Source organism: Paracoccidioides brasiliensis (genome assembly GCF_000150735.1).
Source record: "Paracoccidioides brasiliensis Pb18 unplaced genomic scaffold supercont2.5, whole genome shotgun sequence".
Classification (NCBI taxonomy): domain Eukaryota; kingdom Fungi; phylum Ascomycota; class Eurotiomycetes; order Onygenales; family Ajellomycetaceae; genus Paracoccidioides; species Paracoccidioides brasiliensis.
Window position 1 is genome coordinate 674,554 of NW_011371362.1, and position 22,832 is coordinate 697,385.

At 46.6% G+C, this 22,832-nt stretch overlaps 8 protein-coding genes across 8 annotated transcripts; 6 read left to right on the plus strand and 2 right to left on the minus strand.

Annotated features, from left to right (window-relative positions):
* Window positions 1-3,327: 3,327 nt before the first annotated feature.
* Window positions 3,328-6,031, plus strand: PADG_04675 (uncharacterized protein; the record flags this gene model as incomplete). The annotated part of the gene is made up of 5 exons (XM_010762027.1): window positions 3,328-3,364; window positions 3,552-3,672; window positions 3,763-3,803; window positions 3,883-4,312; window positions 4,396-6,031. 5 exons carry the CDS (start codon window positions 3,328-3,330, stop codon window positions 6,029-6,031), a joined length of 2,265 nt encoding a protein of 754 aa, XP_010760329.1.
* A 1,838-nt stretch (window positions 6,032-7,869) lies between these two features.
* PADG_04676 (uncharacterized protein) lies at window positions 7,870-8,343 on the plus strand (the record flags this gene model as incomplete). The annotated part of the gene is made up of 1 exon (XM_010762028.1): window positions 7,870-8,343. One exon carries the CDS (start codon window positions 7,870-7,872, stop codon window positions 8,341-8,343), a length of 474 nt encoding a protein of 157 aa, XP_010760330.1.
* A 262-nt stretch (window positions 8,344-8,605) lies between these two features.
* On the minus strand, window positions 8,606-9,692 carry PADG_04677 (uncharacterized protein; the record flags this gene model as incomplete). The annotated part of the gene is made up of 4 exons (XM_010762029.1): window positions 8,606-8,672; window positions 8,779-8,935; window positions 9,132-9,267; window positions 9,567-9,692. 4 exons carry the CDS (start codon window positions 9,690-9,692, stop codon window positions 8,606-8,608), a joined length of 486 nt encoding a protein of 161 aa, XP_010760331.1.
* Window positions 9,693-10,261: 569 nt separating this feature from the next.
* PADG_04678 (uncharacterized protein) lies at window positions 10,262-11,090 on the plus strand (the record flags this gene model as incomplete). The annotated part of the gene is made up of 3 exons (XM_010761794.1): window positions 10,262-10,378; window positions 10,499-10,628; window positions 10,723-11,090. The coding sequence occupies 3 exons, from the start codon at window positions 10,262-10,264 to the stop codon at window positions 11,088-11,090; spliced, it is 615 nt and encodes a 204-aa protein (XP_010760096.1).
* A 1,196-nt stretch (window positions 11,091-12,286) lies between these two features.
* PADG_04679 (uncharacterized protein) lies at window positions 12,287-12,673 on the plus strand (the record flags this gene model as incomplete). Its single annotated transcript, XM_010761795.1, has 1 exon — window positions 12,287-12,673. One exon carries the CDS (start codon window positions 12,287-12,289, stop codon window positions 12,671-12,673), a length of 387 nt encoding a protein of 128 aa, XP_010760097.1.
* Window positions 12,674-13,132: 459 nt separating this feature from the next.
* Window positions 13,133-13,351, plus strand: PADG_11809 (uncharacterized protein; the record flags this gene model as incomplete). Its single annotated transcript, XM_010762230.1, has 1 exon — window positions 13,133-13,351. The coding sequence occupies one exon, from the start codon at window positions 13,133-13,135 to the stop codon at window positions 13,349-13,351; it is 219 nt and encodes a 72-aa protein (XP_010760532.1).
* An 80-nt stretch (window positions 13,352-13,431) lies between these two features.
* On the minus strand, window positions 13,432-17,033 carry PADG_04680 (uncharacterized protein; the record flags this gene model as incomplete). The annotated part of the gene is made up of 2 exons (XM_010761796.1): window positions 13,432-16,593; window positions 16,680-17,033. 2 exons carry the CDS (start codon window positions 17,031-17,033, stop codon window positions 13,432-13,434), a joined length of 3,516 nt encoding a protein of 1,171 aa, XP_010760098.1.
* Window positions 17,034-20,150: 3,117 nt separating this feature from the next.
* On the plus strand, window positions 20,151-21,865 carry PADG_04682 (uncharacterized protein; the record flags this gene model as incomplete). The annotated part of the gene is made up of 4 exons (XM_010761797.1): window positions 20,151-20,321; window positions 20,492-20,945; window positions 21,022-21,425; window positions 21,539-21,865. The coding sequence occupies 4 exons, from the start codon at window positions 20,151-20,153 to the stop codon at window positions 21,863-21,865; spliced, it is 1,356 nt and encodes a 451-aa protein (XP_010760099.1).
* Between the last annotated feature and the right edge of the window lie 967 nt (window positions 21,866-22,832).

The following is a 22,832-nucleotide window of genomic DNA, read 5'->3' on the forward strand; positions in this document are numbered from 1 at the left end:
TCCTAGGCAAGTTTAGCTATGAGCAAAAAAATAAAAGTAAAATATAAGAGTAAAATCAAAAAAATTGAGGATTTCAATTATAGTTGCCTCCAGTTGCCATAGTGCGACTCCCGTGCAAGGGTGCACTTGTAGATAAGAAAAAGAATGAATTCGAGTATTTCATATTGCAGCGCAACAGGTGGGGATCTTGGTGATTTTGGTTGTGCCCCTGGCTGATAGCAGAATCCAATCTTCGGAAAAACCAAAGATATGGGCTTTTTGTTATCGGGGCACAGGATATTTTGTGGTTGACGATGTCTTTTTGATCTTGTGCCATTTGCACGCGGTTGATATTGTTATATCACGTAACTCCCCTGCGCGGAGTTCCGGAGGTGGAGTAAATTGGAAAAGAAGAGCAAAATAGAATCCTTGGGGCAAATGGGAAGAGATTTCCCATCCATATTCCCCCCCCGCTTATCCATGTTCAAGGATGGATCCATGAAAATGGGATGTAATTTCCTTTCCTTGGAATAAAAATATCCCTGACAGAGCCTGACGGAGCCTGACGCTTGTGCCTTTACGTCCTTAGCTTCTGGAATGTATTGGCATTCCACTTTTTCCCTTGCCAGTAACAGAATCAAGGAACACTACGATCCCCGGGCCTGATCGTCTAATTATGAAATCATGAAAACAAGGAAATCCAGGTGGGCTGGTCTAGTCAGGGATCTAGAATGCTGAGCTGATTTATTTTAAAACCCTACCAAATGAAGGACGGGGTTCTGTCAAACAAGCAGGTTTGAGAAACCGGCTCCCCAGTTACACCACCACCTCTCTTCCACTAAGCGGTATCAAGCGGGCAGTTCTTTTGTTATAACTGGTCTATTGAGGCAACGAGGGATAAATCAAAACTCATTTCTCAAGGGCCTAAAGGCAAGTTGAGACAATGACATTATTGATGAAGTGGATGGATGATCGACGGTGGTCAAAGAGGACTTTTGAGTTGCACGCCTGTATGTAGAGTACATATACACTTCATCCTTTCGTCTCGTTGCGAGAAAACTGCCAGAGCTTGTGAAATAAGCCGATGAGAATGAACTATTGACTCTCCAGGTGTTGTTGCAGTTGTCTAGAGCGGCTGCTGTGCACTTGTACTTCCGTACGTTGTTGCACGATCTCATGGCCAATTGAAGGCGTCCATGGTTGCTGAGAAAAGACGTTAAAAAAAAGAAAAAGAAAAAGAAAAAGAAAAACTTAAAATGTCATGTGTAGAAACGTAAAATAATGTAAAATACTCACCAGGAATGCAGGGTTGATGATCTTTGATGATCAGGGCAATCTTCATAGGGGTGACTGTTAAGAGTAGTGGTTAAAGCTTTTGTGATGATTAGTTACTTGACTTGAAGATAGACATGCATAGGGGGGTTGAAAGAGAGAAGAAGTAAATAGCGTGGTTCCAAGATTGTCAAATGTGTCACTGTCAATTTGTCCCCATGCCTTTATTTCCTTGTTTTTGAATAGCGTTTTCCATCCAAAGAGTCCACTTCTAGTTGATGTTATCGATATCCCCATGTGTCTAGGCATAGCATTGAAGACGTGCATACGCTGCAGAACTTGACAGGGCATGGCTTTCCAAGCCTAAGGACGCATTAGCCCCAGGAGAGATATCCCTGGATCGCCGCAAAAGGATCTCTAAAAATATAATATGTAGTTGTATAATAAAATAAAAGAGTTAAAAAGGCCCCCCGGCCAGCAGAGATAAAATGGGTGAGTCGCATGAAGCCAACCACATATTATTCCGTATTCCGTAGCCTGTCGATAGTTAGTATTTATCAGGTCGTAGAACAGCAGTGACGCTGTAGATAGGATCACTTTAAACAGGCCACTAGCCTAACGATTCGTGCTCTTTGCGCAATGGATGTAAGCCGGTCCACCCTTTGCATTGCCACCGCCCAGCCCTAGCCCTCTGCCTTGTCTGCCTTAATTATGAGTGTACGCGTTGTCCAAGGCTATCACGTCGTAGCTCGGAGCGAACAGGCCATACCTGACGACTCTCTGCAGCCAGTGACTGTCCAGGTGGCAAGTGTCTACCAGTGGTCAAGCTCTCTTCCCCCAGGAACCGTTGTGCTGAGTCTTCCTCGTTGAGGTCTTCCAGGAGTAGGAAGTTGTAATAGCAACATGAGGAGGTAAGCAGTTGTGTAGTGGTGAGAGAGCCGGGTATAGCTTCATTGAATTTCAGGAATCATCAATACTCATCCTCAGGTCTTCGGTTCATCTCTTCTCTGCTCTTCATTCCAGGAAGCACTCTATATCTCTCTTGCCCACTCATTTTCTCCCCAATTCCTCACAGCCCCGATGACTTTGAATAATATAAAATCAGAATAAAATAGTTCCATCCATCTGCTGTACATTTTCCGATCATTAGGCCTTATAGATTATTCCATAATTCCATAATTCCATAATTCCATATTTAATTCCCCACAGCTGCCATCACTGGCTGTTTCTGTTGCTGTCACGTTGTTCTGCTGTTCTGTTGTTATATGTCATATACTGCGTTCCTTGGTTGCCCGAGAAAACTAAGTTCGCCCCATTTTTCTCTCCGCTCCCTTGGACCCAATAAAAAAAAAAAAGTTGCGTCTTTGCTTCTTCCAACCACGACACCATACGATAGGACTCACTCCTCCCGCTACAACTTCCCCCCAAACCCGCCAACCTCCAAACCTCCACCCATTCCCTCTCTCTCCCTCTTCATCCAACCATCCATCTCTCCTCGAGTTAGTCTTTGTTCAAAACCCAAACAACTTATCAAAGCCGCTGGCGAGAGTGATGATCTAGTTCTGGTTGTCGAATTAGGGTCTTCTCATACCCGCTGCTCGACTCGAGTATCTCTGCCCGTGTCTGTCGCCTGTTGATCTGACGTCGTCGCACTGTGTGGCATCCCGGATACCTCTACAGTCGCTTCATCTAGGACTACAACACCCAATACCCGTACTTGCATTTCCCGTAGCCGCACTGTCTTGACGCTCATCGCCTGTCATCGTCGCTCGTTAGTTTGCTTGCAATTGTTTTCTCAGCGATCTCCCTCGGTTCCCTCTGTTTCTCCACTCCTCCCTACCTCCTTGAATCCCACATTAAAGACAAGGAATCAATACATTCTCGCTCCTAGCTACTGGATGTCCGCATCAGTTTCATTTTAGGGAGACTTAACAGTGCTTCCCGTTTGCCGGGAATCTCTTCTCTTTTCTTTTCGCTCTTTTGCTTTTCCCTTCTGCGGGAGTGCCCTTTTTGCCCCCCTTCCCGCGGCTCTTGCTTGGTTGACCTTGGGTCTTTCTGCACCCAAGTCTGCCGGCAATGGTTCCTTCGCCGCCCAGACTGCGGATCCTATCAGGTACGTCTTGGCCTTGAGCGCAAACCATTCCCTCTAATACAAAGTTATATCTACATCGTTATCCATTGTAGCTTGATGCCTGTTATACGAAAGTCAATGTTCCCTGGTGTTTGGCTCTGATGCTCTGATTTGGGTTTAATTTCGCCTCTCTTAACGCAAAGAGGTCACTGGTCTGACTGTCTTGTAGTTGGAGGCAATGCAATCTCAGCTTTTCTCTCGTGGCGGCTTCAGGCCACAAAATCGTGTGATGTGACTCTTGTATGGAAGTCGGGCTTTGATGCTGTCTCGCAATATGGTATCATTTTCAGGTATGCTTCAAATTGCATGCACTACTTTTGATTCTTCCAATCGAAGCTTGGATGCGTGAATCTATGTAACTAATGCCTGCTTTAATTTAGGTCCAAACTGTTTGGTATTGAACGCTTCAAACCCTTCCAGGGTATGTGAATCTAGTCAAAAATCCAGCACATTTGATTTATGTAGAGGCTTTCCACTGACTTCAATGCTTATTGTAATAGTTGTCCGCAGCCCAGACGAAATAGTTTCACCAGACCATCCCTTCGACTACGTTATTCTTTGCCTGAAAGCTCTACCAGACGTCTACGACCTTGCCTCTGTTATTGAGTCAGTCGTCACTCCCCAACACACTTGTATACTAGTCAACACCACCAGTACACTAGGAGTCGAAGCTCACTTGGAGCACCGCTTTCCTACAAACGTTGTCCTCTCTCTGGTGTCCGGGATCGAAATCAACCAGACAGGCACTAGCGAATTCGAGCATGCTGCGTCAACGAATGTCTGGGTTGGGCCCGCCACAAAAAATGCCATGATCCCCTCGTCAATTCAAACAGACATGGCTGTGGCATTGGCAATTACACTGGGCACAGGCCAGGTGGACTGCAAGGTATCAGAAAATATAAGGCAGGAGCAATATGATCGCATGATTGGGTAAGTCACCGACCAAAAAAAAAACCCTCTACATCTGTTATTTTATTTTATTTTTTGTTGGGATGCTCATATCATCATAACAGGCCTATCTCTTTCCATCCGGCTAGCGTGATATTCGATTGTCCAAAACACGCGGATCTGTTAGAGAAAATTGGACTTCGCCAATTGGTTTCGGACGTTATTGACGAGCTCGTCAGTCTAGCCAATTCTCAAGGTTGCACATTTTCCGAAAAATTCAAGGAGTCAACAATCGAGAAAATGATCTCTCCGTCAGAGTGTTCAAGTATTATGTACCAAGATTTCCAAGCTAGGCGTCCAATGGAAGTAGAAACATTCTTGGGATCCCCGATAAAACTTGCCATGGAAACTGGAATTAAAGTTCCTCGAATCGAAACGCTATATGCCATGCTTCACCACATTAACACCGTTAATCAGACAAAGCAACAACAGGATGCGGCATCACCCAACGCCATGCACCCACCCCCTCGAATTTCGTCCGCAGCGCATCCTCCCCGACCCCCCTTGAATGGAGTGCGTGGTGGTAGAATTGGGCCTGGCCCTGATGGGGGAATGCCCTTACCTAGACGTGGGCCTCCCCCGATGGGTTCCCATCCCAAGCCACCTCCCAATGGATACCCTCCGAGAGGCCTGCCCCCAGTGCAGCGGGAAACATCAGAAGAGAATAACTTGGAGGAATTCAGTCACCTTATTCTTTACGATGACGTGGTAGAGGACGGCGTGCAGAATGGTGGATATGCTCCCGTGTCAAATGGAGGAGGCACTTCCGCTGCGGACCTTGCCCTCAGAGAGCGTGAGCTAGCCCTCCGACAACGTGAACTACAATTGCGAGAACAGGAAATGAGCCTGAAAAGAGGCAGACGACGAACATCAGCCGGCCGTGATGCTTTCGACGACATGGATGATGATGATTATTTTGACCCCATGGATTGTGGCCCGCCTATGCCACAAATTGACCCTGACAATTTTGATATGATGAGTGTTACTTCTCGTAGAAATCGGAAAGTGCCCAATGCAAGTCAGTTCCGCAAGAACCCGGAAATGGGTGGCGGCCCTCCCTCTAGGCCACCATCGGCTTTTAGCAGGCAGTTTGCTGGTGGCCGTATGAGTGGTGGAGGGAGAAATCGTGCTAGCTCTCGGCTTCTGGACGAGATTCCTGGGATGCATGATTCCCTGTTGAATAACCCCATGATGGGCTATTCTTCCAATCGATATGGAAATGTTGACAGGAAAGAGATGCGGGATGAATCGAGAGCAAACTCACTGACCGCCAGCCGCATCAATGACTTAGGACAGGGTAACTTCCACCCAAGCAGACGACCTAGTCAGTCTCCTGGAACTTCTTTCCACCCTGCCGGACGTGGTATGGGGCGCCCTTCACCAGGTCATGATCTGTATAACGGACAGCCACTTATGATGTCACCAGGAGGAAGACCGTCCCCTGGAATGATGAAAGCACCGGTCCCGAAGTATCCTCCGGGGCAGGGAAATGCGGTAGCCCCGCAACAGGTCGAGCAACATGTCGGGGTGAGCAATTCGTATCCAACCAAGGGCAGTCCAAATGTTCGAAGTCTGACAGGGAGTGCGAGCGCCAGCGCGGGGAGTGGGGATAGTGGTGCCAGCGCCAATCTCGACCCTGAAACTTCCGCTCATAGCAGCCAGAGTAGTCTAGGGCCTCGTCCACCGGTGTTAACTCGTTAAGAATGTAGGCATATGAAAGCGGGTTTTCAATCTCGAACATTGTTTGTTAGCCCCGATTCCCCGACCCAATTTACATACCCCACGCCTTGGTTTGTTTCCCCGAAACCGGAAACCGGGAAACCGCCCAAAGTTTACGTTATGAATTTTTTAGACGCCCCCTCATTAATGATATCCTCTTCACCCAACCTGGCAGTACCCTCCATCGGGGATAGGCCCTGATTGCGAGTCTTTAATTTGAATTTATTTTACATAAACCGTTGCATTTTCTGTTTGCTCTTTTCTTATGGCATTAGCTCAGTTCTCTTTTGTCCCTGCTATACAATACGTCTCCCTCTGGCAGTTCCCCCCCTCCAATCCTTTTTCTGCTTTTCTGTGTTGTCAAGGTATCATCCCAACCTTTCCCCGACCAATACATATTAAGCGGGGTTTTCTTCCATTACTAGCACTCGGGTGTTCATAGAAAAATTTTACAGCTTGCATCGCTGGATTGCCAGGTTTATACCCAAATATGCAGTTTCCACTTCTGCCATATGGAGGGAAAGGTCCCCTCTTGTCTTCAGTGAATGGCTGGTTTTCTATTGCAGGTCTTTTTTCTTACCAATGCATGGTACTATGTCTGTCTTATGAATCGGTTTGGTGAGATTATTAATCATATTAAAATGCCTTCCTTGGTACACATCCACTCATACACACTCTGCACACACAGCCTCTGCTTTTCATTTGATCTTTTCTTTTCCTTTTCTAATTGAAAACCAAAACGTTTCTTAATCAGTTTTCTTTCTGCCTCTCACTTTTTTGCTTGCAAATAGGCTGTACTCTGCATCCTTCCTGGCGTCATTTAATTTTAATTTTTCTTCTCTTTTGTCTCTTTATAGTTCTCTTGCTTTCACTTTATTAATTGCCTTGTATTTTTCTATTTTTCCAACCCTACCTTTTCCTATGTTGTATTAATTTTTTCTTCTTTTCTTAGCCAGACCTGTTGCGCTGCATATGGTAAACTGGTGTTTGTCAAAAGAATGTGGATGGGATTCAGTAATGAACATTCATCAAGGTCAGAAAGTAAGCCTTGAGTTTTTGGCGCAGCAGACCATACAAAGAGAGAAAGATCAAATGAGAAAGACAGTGATAGTTGTGAGAATTAAAGAGGGTAGGAATTAATTTCTTAATCAACATCTTGTTCATGTATTCTATCTGACAATTTGCTTATCAATTGTGAACAATGAAAAAGCATTATAATGTCTCAATTCCTTTCTCTCTGTTTATCATCTAATCGTCTCAAGCTTTTTGCCTCCTGGCCCTCATCTCCATCTCCATTTCCATCCCCTTCCTCGCTTCATCACTTCCAGTTAATGTGGTAACTTACATCAATACTCACATGATTGTCTTTCCCCTGGAATTTGAAGTAATAGATTTTCTAAGTTGTAACTATTGTGACTATCTCTTGGAAACTAATTTAAGAATTGAGAGAACCATTAAGCAAACGAATATTAAAAGTATAGTTCTACTTGCAGTTGCTAACAATTCAATTAGAAATATTTTTGGGGATATTTTCAGGGGTTGAAATCCATAACAAGAGGGAGGAGGAACAACTAGTTGTCAGGTGATTATAAGATCTACCAACGTATCAAATCCATGGATAGACGCCGCCTGTAAACAATCCACCAGTTTTCGAGGACTTTTCTCCTTGGTTTCGCAACAAACCTACACGGCTTGCATTATGCGGTGTTCCCTTTGCAATAAGGTCGCCTTCATTATAACTAACCCACCGTCCAATCCCCCTGGTTAAAAGAACACATCCACTTTCATCCCAATACACCGAGCAAACAACAATAACAAAAATGCCAACCCACCAGCAACAACAATCCTCCTACAACCAAAACCACAACCGTAACAATAACAATAGCAATAGCAATAGCAATGACTGCCAATCCCGCTCGCGCCCTTCCTCCGCCACAGCCGCATATACTACCAACCTCACAACCAACCCTGCATATTCAACCTCAACCTCATCACAGGCACAGGCACAAGCACAACACCAACAACTCCTCCCACAAACATCCATGGCTATGTCCACTGCCAAAACGCGCCAATATGCACAACTACACTCCCAGCTCGCGCAGCTGAATGCGCACTTAGCCGATATGGAAAATCTCATGCGCATGACAGCTGCGCAGGCGGGCGATATGCGGTTTCTTGGTGGTTATGTGGGGGGGATGTTCATGGGAGCTGCGAAGGTATTGGGGGAGGAAGGCGGTGACAAGGGGGGTGGGGGTGCCGGCGAACGTGGGAGTGGGAGGAAAGGGGGTGGTTAGGGGTTTGAATTGGCTGTGCGATGTTATTATTGTGGTTGTTATGGGGGGGCATGAAGGTTGTGGATTTGGCTGGGTATATTTGTTGGTATGTGGTATACTACATGGGTATGAAAGACTACATGAAATTGGTCTATTTGATGGTTTGATTTCACCGATCAGCGGAGTATATAAAGTAAAAAGGACCAAACAGATAAAGGGAACAAGGCATCTCCGACACACACACACACACACACCCCAATCATCCCTCGGAATTGGATATGCTCTAGTCGTCAACATCAAAAGCTCCTCCGAGGAGAATGGCTGGCTCGTCTATGTTGTGATGCTCATAACTAAGACAATTGACTCATCGTGTCAGTCATGCAGTGCACTACCCTTTGCAAGTCTTGATATTTTCACCTGCTCGATCAAACTTCATCAAAGACATGACACACATACCTCAATGTTCCGACTCCTCCAGCCTCCAACATAAATGCAGTTTCCGTCAACGGTTTCCCAATCCAGCGCATGGCAAACGCCCTCGAAATGTGCCCATGGGCAACAACAAGATCGTCGCGTTTCGGCACCTCATGCGCGGACCTTCCCAATGGCTTTGCTGTGATATTTCAATCTGACTTCATCAATGAGCGCATCGAGTCGTTGGATGATATCCTCTGGCGATCTTTCAGCAATTAGGATCAGAGACAGGCAGCTCTATTTTGCAGTCTACAAAAATTGCTAAATGGAAAAAAGCTGACAGAAGAATTGGGTTGTCTTGTGTCCCTCTTTTTAAGTCAATCAATGCAACTCACTCTCCGCGTGGACATCCATCCCGCCAAATATCCCGCGACCCATCCCATTCCTAGCCCTCTGCTCTCGGATCCCCTCACTTTTCATGCCTTCGCAATCACCATAGTCCCATTCACGGATAGCTTTGGTGATTTCAGCCTATGCTTCGGTACGTAGAGGCGTGTTTTGCCTCTCGTATAGCCATGGTAGGCGATTTTTGCATCCAATCTCAAGGGGTCCGAGCCTTCGTTGCGCTCTTCAGCGGGGGGAGACATATCCTGAGGCAGACAGCAATTATGTCAGGGGTAAAAGGGATTCATCAGTTGGGAGGAAGGGGGATGAACTGGAAGCAAAAAGGATAAACAGGAATAGGTAGCCTGTTTGGCTTACATGTGTGCAAGGTTTTTTGAGACAATTAATCGATCGTCTCCTTCCAGTGCTTTCCCGGTAGATTTTACTCTCTTCTCACCGTTTTCTGTTAAGAGTAGGTCCGTAGAGCCTGTGTGTTGACCATTCAGTCTCATCGTGGCGAACGATGAAGCACAGCGGGCGGCGCGAGAGGCATTTTCGTTTTTGGGCGACATCTATAGTTGTGTGTATCGGTCTATCTTCAATGATCGATCAGGTTAAAGAGAGGGGATGCGCTGAGAATCGCAAGGTTTACTGGAAGGTTTGCTGGAGATGGACTACAGTCTTTTATATAGTTGTGCAATTTCGTTCGAATTGCTTGCGCTCTGGGTTTGCGTATTTTCTTTCATTCTTAAGGGGGCATCTAGGCTTTGGCTGATTGATGGTTCAGGGCATATGATAACTAATTTCCTTAGACCACTGCAGCGTATGACTCTAATTCGAATACTTCCATTGCTGCTGGAGGGTTTTATTGCTTTCTTGCAAAAATTGTACAAATACTCCGTAGAGAAAACTGAACTGAGTTTTTTTTTTTTTTTTTTTTTTTTTTTTTTTTTTTTTTTTTTTTTTTTTTTTTTTTTTGGCCCGGAAAGCTGCAAACATGACAAACTGGAAAGGCTTCCCAATTTACACAAACCGATGGCTTCAGAAACTCCTCCGCATAGATACTCAATTGTGTGTTATTTGACCAGCACATTCCCTCATCGCCTGGGAGATCCTTTAAAACTTGTTGTCGCAAGTGGCCATGGCAGGCCTTTCTCCCAAAGCACGACGAATCATCCTCACCGCCGGCGTAACAATATGCACGATTACAGGCTCTCTCTACGGTGCGGGATTGAAGATGAATCAGGATACGAAGAAAGTGCGTTATTCGTTTAATACCACAAATGCGCAAAGGGGGATGGATTTATTTTTATTTTTAATTTTTTTATTTTTTAGTTGTTGCATAGTTAATCTAACAGGAGTATTAAAAATTTTATAGAAGGTCGAAAGACAACTGTCTGCCACACCTGCTGAGAAAATCCAAGCCCTCCAATCTGTCAGAGAAAAACTCGTTATACGTCGATCCTCCTTGGAGAAGCAAATCAGAGATTTGCAGGCGAGACAGGAGAGTAGGCGCAGGAACGAGAGCATTGGGAGTAGTGGGAAGGGGGGTTGAAATGGAGTATTGCTTATCGCGAGCTGACGTTCGAGCCGTTTACCGAGCTGGACAGGAAATGGGTTGTTCTACAAATGACATACGCATATCGATGCTAGGCAAAGGGGGGATGGAATTGGGGTCTTTTGAACGCACATTTCCCCGCTTATTTGGATTCACCTTTGGTATCCACTTCCATGTGGTGGAGGATTCCGGAAGGTGGAAAAGCATGCCATGGAGTTCAACGTTCATTGTTTCTGAGATCTTTCTAGGGGGTGATGGGAACTTCACACGGGCACATATTGCTGTTCCCGTGGCTCCGGAAGTCTGTGTTGGGTGGGCTTGGAAGGTCCAGCAGATTTCCCTGCTTCTCAGACTGCATCCTGTTATCGACAACACAATAGCATGCTTTATCAATTTGGGGATGGCGCAATGAGAAACTGAAAATAAGATATTGGGATACGTTCCTTACATCGACTGGAGGAGTCATGGCCAAGCTTCCTGCCGATGTGCATACGTTTTGGGTGGACTCTTGTCCACCTGACCGCGATTCGAGTTCATGCCGTAAAAACTCGGCTCGTCTGTCGTCCTCGACCCTCTTGCTAGTACAAATTGTCGATCTCCTTCGGACTCGAATTGCATTCAGCATCTGGTCAGGACAAAGGACGTTGTTGATGTGCTGCATGTATCGGATGATAGATATACCAATATGCGAAACCGGTTGGGATTTTGGTTTATGGGCCGGATTCGTTCATTGTGTCTGCAAATATAAAGCCTTTCCTGAGCTCTAAGCTCTAGGACTGTGAACCAGCGGTTGCCAATTATAGTATGGTAGGAGGTGTCGACTTGAGATGGACCCATGCGCAACGCAACACAACCAAGGTAGAAAAAAAATAAATTAAAAATACAATTCGGGAGGGAAACGACTGGCATTTGGATTGCCATATCATTTGTCCGGTTGGACTAGTGATGAAAAAGTTGAAAATCATCAACCGTTTTCTACTCGTTTGATTGCCCTGAGGAGATATATTAATGAAATGTACCTGTGTTGTTTATCTTGGATTAATTGCCAACCTGATCCAGCAATGTAAGGGGCTCATTTTTGCCGGCATCGCCTGTCGGTGGAATATCACAGCGCTCAGAGACGGATCTCGGTTGTATTAATTTGCACATTTCTATGATGTCTGACTATCGACGCATTTATCAAGCAAATATATCTTTTTATTCTTTTGTTTGTTTCGCAAAAGTTGAATGGAATATTAGAGCGTCACTTAAGTTAATGCAGGATATTAACCTAATCCCTTAACGGCTGCTAAGACCTAGCCCTAACTCCTTAAGAATCCCAACATGGGTTATACGGGTATGTGGGTGATCGCAATACAGGTATGGGCGCCCTTACGTGAATCCGTTGCGGTGTTCGGTGTTGACGGTTCAAAGTCAGATTTTAGATTCTTTCATTCAGCTCGGAGCTAGTTACCATCCACTGCTCATCTCATTCTGCTCGGGAACCTCAAACATCAACTGGCAGTTACGTATATATTTCTGTTGACAAGAACCAACAAATTTAATTCGAAGCATAGTCCCTCTCCTCGACTTCTTATTTCTCCATTAGCAAACAAGGAGACAGACATAATGTTTGCTCACTTTACCCCTCGACATATTCCACCCCTCCTTGTTGCTGCTGCCATGACATTCGGTGGCCTGATCCCATTCTATAATGCCGAGTATGCGATCAAAGAATTTGGCCTTCCGCAACGTATTGCCGTCTCCAAACCAGCGCAATCAGTGATGCTGACAGCATCAGCACGCATCAGTGCAATCGGACTTGCGCTATGGGCATTTTACTCTCAAGGAAAACTCGCGGAATTCGATACCATCCTGATAACCCTCGGATATGTCGGTCTGGTGGATGGATATGTGTGCTGGCGTGAAGGAGTGCCTGTTAGGGCTGTTTTCCGGGTTACTTCAGGGGTGTTAATTGCTGCCTGGGGCTGGTATGGTATGACAGAGGGACCATGATCTATCTGGGCTCTGCAGGGAGTGGTGAGCAGGCGAGCAACTATCCATCAGGACTGTTCTCATGTATACGAGCCTGAACGCTTGTTTGATGAAGAGGAGATGTTGAGTGAGCGATGGCCTGCGAATCATGGAAAAGGACAGCGTGCTATGGGATTATCATTGGTCTCGTAGCTTCGAACTGATTTGGGAATAAATCAATGATCTGATTTAATCATTAAAGCATCAAATCTTGTTTAAATTCGGAGTCGAACTTGGCTTTTGCCATGGATCAAATTAGCTTGCCTATGTAAATCTATATGCCTAAATAGGTTATCGCTACCTCCATCTAGATATAATTCAAGCCGTACCGAGACATCCAGCCAAAACCCGTTTATCAGCCAAAATGCAAATTATTATCCACCATGACAAATAATCAGTTCCAGTGAGCATTGGCAAGCTCTCCAGATTCCCATACCGCTGATGTCAAAATTTGAGGAATCGTTTCGAACGCAAATGAAAATATGGACGTTAAGGATTCCTGGGAGGGAAAAGAAGAACGGACAAACAAAGAGAGAGTATCGGAATATCGACAACAAAAAAGTAAAACTAACACTCCAACACGAACTTGTCGATCAGGGATACCAGTCATCCGAAATGCAGGAAATCCTAAAGATGAACGCAAAACGAAAGGGGATATGAATATAAAATGGCCAGTCTACCCAGAAAATTGAAGAATAAAAGCCCGAGGAATCCAAATAATGACAAAATAACGATAAAACTCAATTCTCTAAAACCCCCCTCGCCAAGACTCCCAGATTAGCTTCATACCTACCGGGACTATGATCTCCCAACATCCCGGACCCAAATCTGACTTCACGGAACCGCGTTTCCACATCGCGGATGAATTTTAGCTGCACACGAGTTGCAGGTCGGCCCAGGCGTGGCGACCCATCAGTGCTGCTATAGGGATCCAGTGTAAATGAATCGCGCTGCAAAACGCGCATCGTTTCGACGACAAAAACTTCGCCAGGGGGTAGTAGCTTTGGCGCAACCAGGTTCTCTCGCAGGGATTTCAGCGTGGTCCAGGCCCAGGAATCCTCGCCGACTCTATCGCCTGCATGTATGAATAGTGGCGGCCTATTTACGCAGAACCCGTTCATAAGACGCGCAGTGATGCTTTCCCAGACGCGTGAGCGGACATGAGACTTGGCGTCGGACATGTCGCTTTTGAACGCCATGGAGACGGCGTGGAAGTCGTGGAGGACGCCGAGGGATAATGTGGGGACGATGTCTTGGCCGTTGACGACTGTTGTGATTAGACCTCTTGTGGCACGGCGGAGGGACGGGCACATTACGGCGGGTGGGCCGAAGGCGTAGACGTGTATTGGTCGTCCTGAGGGGAGAAAGAGTTGGTTCGGATGCTTTTCGATTTGCGTGCTGCTGGAGGATACCATGGACATGTCTAGTGAAGGATCTGATGCAGTTACGAAGGAAGGACCAGGTTTGTCGGGATCTTTTGGCTTCGACACTAGGGTTGCGAGGAGAGCAGCGACCCCCCCGCCTAAGGAATGGCCGCAGAAAATGACACCATACTCTGGGAACTCCTCTAATGCGGCTCGCATGGTCACCATGACACGCCTCCCACCTCCTTCGAGGAGCCGCCTTGCTGACGCATGCATTCCTTTGTGAACCTGCCATGTCTTTCCCAACCAGTAGAGGTCGTCATAATCACATGTCATGTCTGTCAAAATATCTTCAAATCCCCACGTTCCTCTAAGCGTCAGGACAACGGCTTTGGAGGCATGATCTAGGGATAGATAGTGGACCAAGGGGAACCCTTCAGCTGTTTCACCAGCTGAATTCGAGCCACCAGCAGGGTCGACGAAGGATGAAAGCAGTATAGTTGACGCTGGGAGTCCAGTATGTTTCGAAAATGAACGGTGCTCATGATTATCATCATAAATATCTTTGTTCTTCTGCCATGTATGTTTGACTTCTCCGATACCCATTATGCGGAGGAAGTTCGAACCATACGATGCAGATGAGAAGCGGCAAAATCTCTGGATATTTTTCACAATGTGGTCGTCAGGGAACATTCCGGGAACCCTCCCGTCACGCTTAAGGGCCCGAATCGTGGCTTGATCTTCGTATACACTTTTTGCCGGTCGAGGGGCAAGCACCAGAGAAGTTTCTGATCCGGCGTCAGCAATGGAATATGTACTCGGTGCCAGGGATATGATAGATCCTCTACGATGAGCTGTTGGAGTTCGAGGGCAGGCATCATCATCGTTAAGTAGGGTAGATATATCTTTTTCTGACCTCGTCCTGGAGAGGACGCTGTTGCTACGAACGTGATTCCTTGCAATAGTGGGAGAGCTAGGTCTTGAATCTAAAGGGCGGCGGGAGTATGTATCAGTCTGCGCGACAAAAGATTCGACGCTCTTTCCTCGAACCGAGAAATAACTTGGCCTTGAAGAGCTTTTAACCCGAGAGGTGTTTGGATGTGTAGAATTGCCAGAATTTCGTTTCTGGTTTGAAGAATCATGTCTCGATGGCATACGAGGCAAAGTCTTGTCAGTTGAACTCGAATGTTTTAGCTTTGGCCCAACGGAATGCAGAGTTTCGCTGATGTTGGGTCTGCCAGATGGTATTTTCAATAAATGGTTTTTCGGGGTATTTGGCGGGGCAATATTTTCCTTGTCTGATTGACTGTCCTCTCCCCCACGGGAGGCTAAACCCCTGGAAATCCTTTGCAACGGCGGCATTTTATTGCTCACTTTATCATCCGTGGGAGATATTACCTTCTGGGTAAACTTAGAGAATGGACATTTCACACGAGTTCCTTTCTGCACTTCAGAGTCGCTTGTGGGAATGGCTTGGGCCCTTCGAGAGGATCGGCTATCACCCGTTATCTCTACGGAAGGATCCGATACAGGCAAATTATCGGTAAAAGTTGGCCCCGCATCAGCCATTAGATCATCGGATTTGCTCAATTCCCGCGTATCTTGCAACGGAGGTCGCGTGTTGCCGTCTTGGTCTGGAGTATGTGGCGGACCATTCGGCCCCTCTCGGCGTAGTTCTGCGCTTTCCGTGTGGTTTGAGGAGGTTCGAAATACAACCGTATGCTTAGGCAAGTGACTTACACAGTTGTTTGAATTATCTCCTGATTCAGCGTCCAGAAGATGGTGAAACCTTTCTGCTACCATTGCAGTACCAGGCGGGGGAGATATATCAACAACGTCGTGATCATAAAAGTCAACCGTAATGGTTCTGGACGTTATCGTATCGGTTTTTATGGAAGCTCTGGCGCCTTCTGGTAGCTGGTTCATAATGTATATTCGAATTTCCTCCTCAGAAAGTTCGTGCTGCTGATCTGCGGGGAGTGAAACGTGGGGGAAAAGGGTGCCCAGAGTGTGTCGACTGACAGATGCGTCATATTCCATTGTTCCGAAAAGCTCAGTCCCGTCAGCCTCGTTTGGTATTACGAAAGATGCTGGGCGCGTAGTGGCACTGGCCGGCCCTGTGTCGAGATCTTCAGGGTAATCCGTGTGTTGGGTCCCTACCACATCCGCTCTCAACCCGTTGTCCAGAATCACTACATCCCAAACCGTTTCCTCCTTTCCACTCTCCCGCATTTCCCTCTCAGTGGTTCGTCGACCCCAGCGCTGCAGTAAGAGGAAGCCGATAGAACCAACCAGCAGATCAGATACGCCAGCTCTCTCTCTACCATACTCAGTGTCCTTGCTGCGAAATTCTCTTATGATAAGAGTGACAATAGCTGCAATTGCACGAGACGACTCAGACGATCCCAGAATGGCATCCAGCGTGGAAAGAAGATTCTGAGAGAAATCGGAAAACGAAGATAAGGTCACTGAAGACAAGTGGAAACCGGCAGAGGCAAAGAATGACGCTGACGTTATAGTCAAGTGCAATGTTGCCAACTATATATATTATATATATGGGGAGGGTGGATTAGCTAGCAGTCAAACATCTTCAGAGAAAATAAAGAAGACAACGGAACACATACACTGCGCTCCAACAGCGATTCGGCCTCCGCCCTTCCATACTCGGTGCCCTGCAATGCCACATCCCTTCCAGCTTTTAGCAGGATCTTTTCGACAACAGCCCTGCTCAGTGCCAGGCCGGTGAGAGTTGTAGCTCTTGCACTATCGATAGTAAATCTGCCTAGGAATGTCCCGACACGAAGAGATAGAGATGTCGACTGGGCAAATAGTGTCACAAGGGAAGCCACTGGCCGCGGAAGAAGAGTCCTGCTGGGTGATAAAGAGGTATGCTCCTCAATATCCCAATCATCGTCAGCGTCATCAGGGTCGGCCTTCCTTTTAGACAGAGCTTGTGTATCAGAGCCAGCTCTAGGCATGGCGGAGTGCATGTGTTGTATCGATGTTCCCTTCCGAGACGCGAGGATTCTCGCGACTAGGATCCATCTATCCAGGTCAGAGTAGTTGTATTGACGATCAAAGCAGCCCGAAGGGCGACAACCAACTTAGGATAACTACCAGAAAGTTAATACGGCGAATAATCCAGCTTGCAGGTAGTGAGAAGCATGACATCAGTGCATCTCTCATGAAGAATGACCGACGTACGTTGTTCATGACGTTTGGGTCCATCTGATGCCAGGCAGGCCCCAAGCAACGTTTTCAAGACATCGATGGAACATGTGATCTTGCCATCCTTCTCTGATTGCCACAACGGTACAGCGAGTCTTGGCGTCCAGGTCTCTCTCTATAACTAGTTAGTTATAGCAAGACCAGTTACTGTTTAGGTATCCCTCTCTCCAGTCTCTTGTGCTGTGGACACAGGAGAAGGGAGGACCCAGAAAATCACACAATCCCATCTGTGCTAAATGTGAAATATATCAAACCTGCTAAGGATTGTCTTGTGGAGCTTTGTAGGGTGAAACCAACTCTAGACTGCAGTCCAAGCTTCAGACTAAAAGTGAAGTGGACAGTTGAACGCTGAATGCTGAACACTGAATGCTAAACACTGAATGCTGAACACTGAATGCTGAACACTGAACACTGAACACTGAATGCTGAACACTGAATGCTGAATGCTGAACACTGAACGCTGAATGTGAACACTAAATCTGAACATTGAATGCTGAACACTGAACGCTGAATGTGAACACTAAATGCTGAATGCTGAATGCTGAATTCTGAACGCTGAACTGTGGCCACCTATAGTCCTGCGTATTCACGCTGTAGACAGCATAGTTTATCTGACATGTTTGCTACGCGTGCCACACTGCGGGTTCCTGACAATTCAAACCCTCTTCCCTGTCCGCTGCTAAAAAATAACTACGATGGCTGGAAAATCACATTTATATTAATCTTGGCACCTATCAGCCAAATGCTCAGCATCACCATGGCGAAACTGACCAAATTTCCTCCCGTCAGGGCTGCCTTGACGACCTCTTCAGCTAAACAGCGCTGGGGAGTCTAGAAACCCTAGGTTTGGCAAGCATGTTCAGTTTTAAAACGTGCTAGTTGCAAGTTGCAACCTCCATCGGGCCATGCAAGAGGAGCTCGACCTCCAAAGGAGTGTCACATCCGCCTCGCCAATTTTCCAAGTAGGGCTTAGGTGCCCCATTTCCCCTTTCGTGCAATACCCCTTGATTCCCGCGGAGGTTTCTACCATTTCTCTTCAATCTCTTGAGCGTATCCCGGTACTTTCGGAACAGAGGGATTGGTACCCCGCCCCCCCCCGATCCTCGCAGGCTTACCTGGAGTCCTGGATTTTGAAAACGGACTGGTGTTCAGAAAGTATCGCGGGATTTCAAATACAGAGTGACCTCTCTGGCAGCGTTTATAGCGCGGAAACGAAGCATTCCTGTTGTTTCTACGCAGAGATGGAAAGCTCTACGAAACGTCGTTGCTGCTGAATTTTCACTGCTAGTTAGTTACTGTCTATCAATGGAAGAACTATGGAGTAGTGGCGTACTAAGTAACCTACGAGGCGCGATCTTGAGCCTTCCCGCGAACACCCAATCAGCAACTAAAGATGCCATTCGGCCACCCCGTTCCTCGTAGACTCTTACGCAGTCTCCGCAAATTGGGTTTCGGGAAGCTTTTTACTACTGCTGACGTTTCTTGTATCACAGATTCATTATTTATTATTCACTCTTTCGTAGGCACCACGCGGCAACTAGTTACCTGGGGCTGTTCCCCCGTTGGATCCTGGATCTTATGGCTGCGAGTGACTGACTTCCATTCAGCACCAAGTGGTGGATTACCCTGTCATCTGCTGCCGCTCCTGGTCACCCGCTTGTTAACTTCGAATAATATTGTGAGTATCGGTCACCCGCGTGCTAAACCTTGGGGTGTGAGATCCATGGAATATACGACTATCTAGTTTAGTCTGGTCTATCGATTTGCTAGCCCTGGGGCTGGTGGAGTGGACGGTTTGGCCGTCTCCCTAAAGGCCTCCAGCGCGAACCTTGGAAGCAGTAACCTACATTTCATTGGAGGACAGGAGTAAGCTGAATCTGCCTTGGAGTGTGATACATCTACTTTATTTTTTCGAATGCTGCTTCTAGCAACGCCCTAGAACGACCATCGTGACCCTCTGCTTTCAACCACACTCGTTTCTTCTCTAGGGCGGTCGCGTCCTACAACGCTGAGCCATTAAGTTACCCTTCTTCAACGGTGAAACTAATATGGTCAATGGAAAGCATACAACGGAACAATTTCTGCACGGGAAAGGAGACTCCGATTTGGCGATATATCCGCATTCCAAGGTTGCTCTCTTAGCACCACATACTCTTCCTTCCACTAGGAATGGGCTGTATGTACTGTCCGGCCCATAGCCGATCACGGATCGCGTTTGCCAATTCGCTGATAAGAAATACAATTATTACATTCTCCGTCGTGTGGGTGGTATCTGTGGAGATTCTTGGCTGCTTAAGCTATTTAGATCCGTGCTAGCATAAATTTGCTCCTATCTATCAACTAAAGTTCTTCGCTGCGGGAGGCGTTTCTCGTGAACGCTAACTGGTAGTGGCAGAGATGTTGCCCCGTATTTAAGTGGATATGGTCAATGGTATCGTTTCTCGCTCGATGCTTCTGCTCCCCTCAGCGCAGCATCGACATCGCGATACTCGATGGGGCCTAGGGACGGAGTCTTTTGCTCTTTAGCCTCCCTCTTCAAGGAATATGCTGGATGGTTGTACCTAATAACGACCAACTATGCACATACCAACTCACTCTTAGCAGCGCAGGTATCACATTTAGTTAGCTACCATGTCGTGACGCTCCGAATAATCCTTCCAGATCGCCCCCGCGTTGCGTTGGACCGGGGAAGGGTCGCTTGATTGAGCACTGCTCACTGAAGTGCTCACGAACTGCTCACTGACACCCCTCTTGATATTCTCATCAACTCAGAGCCTGGGTTCTCGTTTATCAAATTATATCATGTTACCTGTTGTGTCGTCCTCTTCCTATGTGCTTTTGTTCTCCATCACCTTTCTCCCGACAGGATGCTGTCTCGTTTCTTCAAGCCCTGCCATGCGCCTGAGCCGCCAACCAGGGCACCAGTAACACACAAAAATGACAATCGATCTCGATTGGCAAGACGAGCAAATGTCGATGTGTGGCTCAATCGAGATGGATTATCGTTTGATATGGTCATCGGTGGTTGTACCTGTCCTGTGAGTCGATGAACATATAACCTACACTCTGATATTGTTGTTCGTATATACATCTGCGCTAGTCCGCCCTATCATCGTTGCTCCAAAAATCATGCGACGACTAGCCGCACTAAATAAATTCCCAAAGGGCCAAAATGCATTGCTCTTAGCTGACGAATAAGCCATACTAGCCATGTACACTTCGAGATTTCATGAACTATTTGATATATGTGGAGAGGAATGCCGAAAACCTGCAGTTCTTCCTATGGCATCGGGACTACGCTCGACGTTTCTACTTGATTGCTGAAAGCCAACGACAACTTTCTCCGGAGTGGACCGGTAAAAAGAGCCCAAAGGCAGACGTTCATGCCGTTCAACCCACCACGAATGACCAGACACCTCCGTCCCCAGATGTCACAGCCGTCACTACTGAACCTCAATCCACCTACACTGCGCCTCCCGGCACCGGTATTCCAACCTCTGATGACCCTGATCGCACATTGAGAACTCCACCCGTGACGGATGGACTCGATTGTGGCTCAAGCCCACCGGCGGAGGAGATGGGGGCAGAGTACTCTGCAAACGAGGCTGCCAAAAAAACGACTAACGAAGCACCCCAGGCGGCTGAAGAGACAAGATCAAAATGTAACAACCGTTCCCTAGTTGATCCAAGTTGATATGACATGGGAAAGAAGGAAAATCTGACCAGCTTTTCAAGTAGTCATCGCACAGCCCTTCCGAAAAGAGATCAGCAAAATTTACGCAACATATATCGCTAATGGCGCCAGTCGGCAGCTGAACTTGACTTCGAAGGAACGTGAAAATCTCATGGGAGCCATGGAGTGCACAACGCACCCATCAGCGTTCAAGCAAGTGGTGGACCAAGTGGAATGGACCCTTCGCCACCATTCACATCCCAATTTTATTCGCTGGACGCTGAATAATTGCAACCGCCATCGTGTCCTCGCTGCTCGCATTCTCAGTTCTACTACAATGCTTTTAGGTCTCATAGCTGGTCTTCTGCCCATATTCAGCTCCGCCACAAGGGCCTGGAGAGCGTTGTCGGCGTTAGTCCTCCTGCCTGGCTTGATTATATTTCTCACGTCGTGTAACGGTTCTTGCATTGTAAGTTCTTTTAGATATATCAACTAGAAAAGACGGAGGGATCTTTGGGTATTCGTATTAAGAGATTGGTTTCCAACTCCTCATATTAAAGCTTACAATTTCGTTTCGTTCAGCTCTTTCTCTTCCTTAACCGCCGCCATCTTCATCCCTGGGAACTCTTCTCCGATGAAGACGAAGATACCCTAGAAAAGTTAGGAGTCGACTCCAAGGCCTTCGACAGCACCGGTGAAAGCAATTCCTACGAAGACGAGCCCTGGATACCCAGATATCGGAGACGCAATTTCTTCGAAAAGGTCTTCGATCCAGATACTAGAATTCAGGACCCGGTTCTTCGTCGCATGCACTTTATGATCCTCCTCCGCATTTCCATCGCCTCCGCGGTTATCACTGCTATCCTTGTGACTATATTCGTCTCTGTGCCTAAGGGGAATTACTTCTGACAAAGAAACTTTCCTTGTGTTTGTATAATTATCTCCTGTCCTGTCCGCTGAGTGCACGTGTATTTTTGGTTTCGGCCACGGTTTTTGGAAGAAATAGGTGTTATTGTCAAATAGGCACTCATCGGTTATATGTGCATCATTGTTATTCGTATAATTCCAGGTTTTACCCGGTCTGTCGGGATTGGAAAGCTTTCCTGCCGAATGGGATCTGAGAACAGAGTGAGTTGTTTCTTTTTCCTTCCGCGGAATCGGGGATCATGTCATCCTCACAAAGGTCAAACATGACGGGAGTACGCGGTGGGGGGCAGCTATCAGATGGAGTGGTGGGCATATTCCATGTTATTTCTGTGATGTTTTTTCCCCCTATATCCAGGTCCTAGAGTGACGGCGTTGGCGTTTGTGATTTCTTCATGCTCACCCAATTTTTTAGTTTTCATCTCATATATACTTCTTCGCCCACTGGTTCCTTTTTTTACAGTATGGACATGATTGAACATACAGATTCCCCACCCCTTTTTTTTTTTTTTTTTTTTTTTTTTTTTTTTCTTCCCCGGTTTATGTCACCTTTTCTTCTCCCTTTTTTCTGTCCCAAAGGGTGAACACTGGCGTAATTCCTTTCCCTCATGTTCTTTTTATCCGGACGGGTAGAGAAACAACCCTTCCCTCTGTCTTCCATATTCTCTTCTCTCCTTCTACTTCTATTCATGAACGAATTGTTTTACTACTGCAGGAACCCCTTGTTCTGATGGTTTCTGATGGTTTCATTGAAATAAAGTGGAGTGCATAGTCTTCTACAATAAAGTGGCCTGATCACGGTTGAGAGAGTCTACTAAGAATAAAAAGAAACACACCTAAGAGTCGAGGGCGGAAAATAAATGAATTATAATAATAGGCGGGGTTCCACATCAACAGGATTGGATGCAACACTAATAAAAACAAAGCGAAAAAAGTAGCTCTTTTAAGGGAC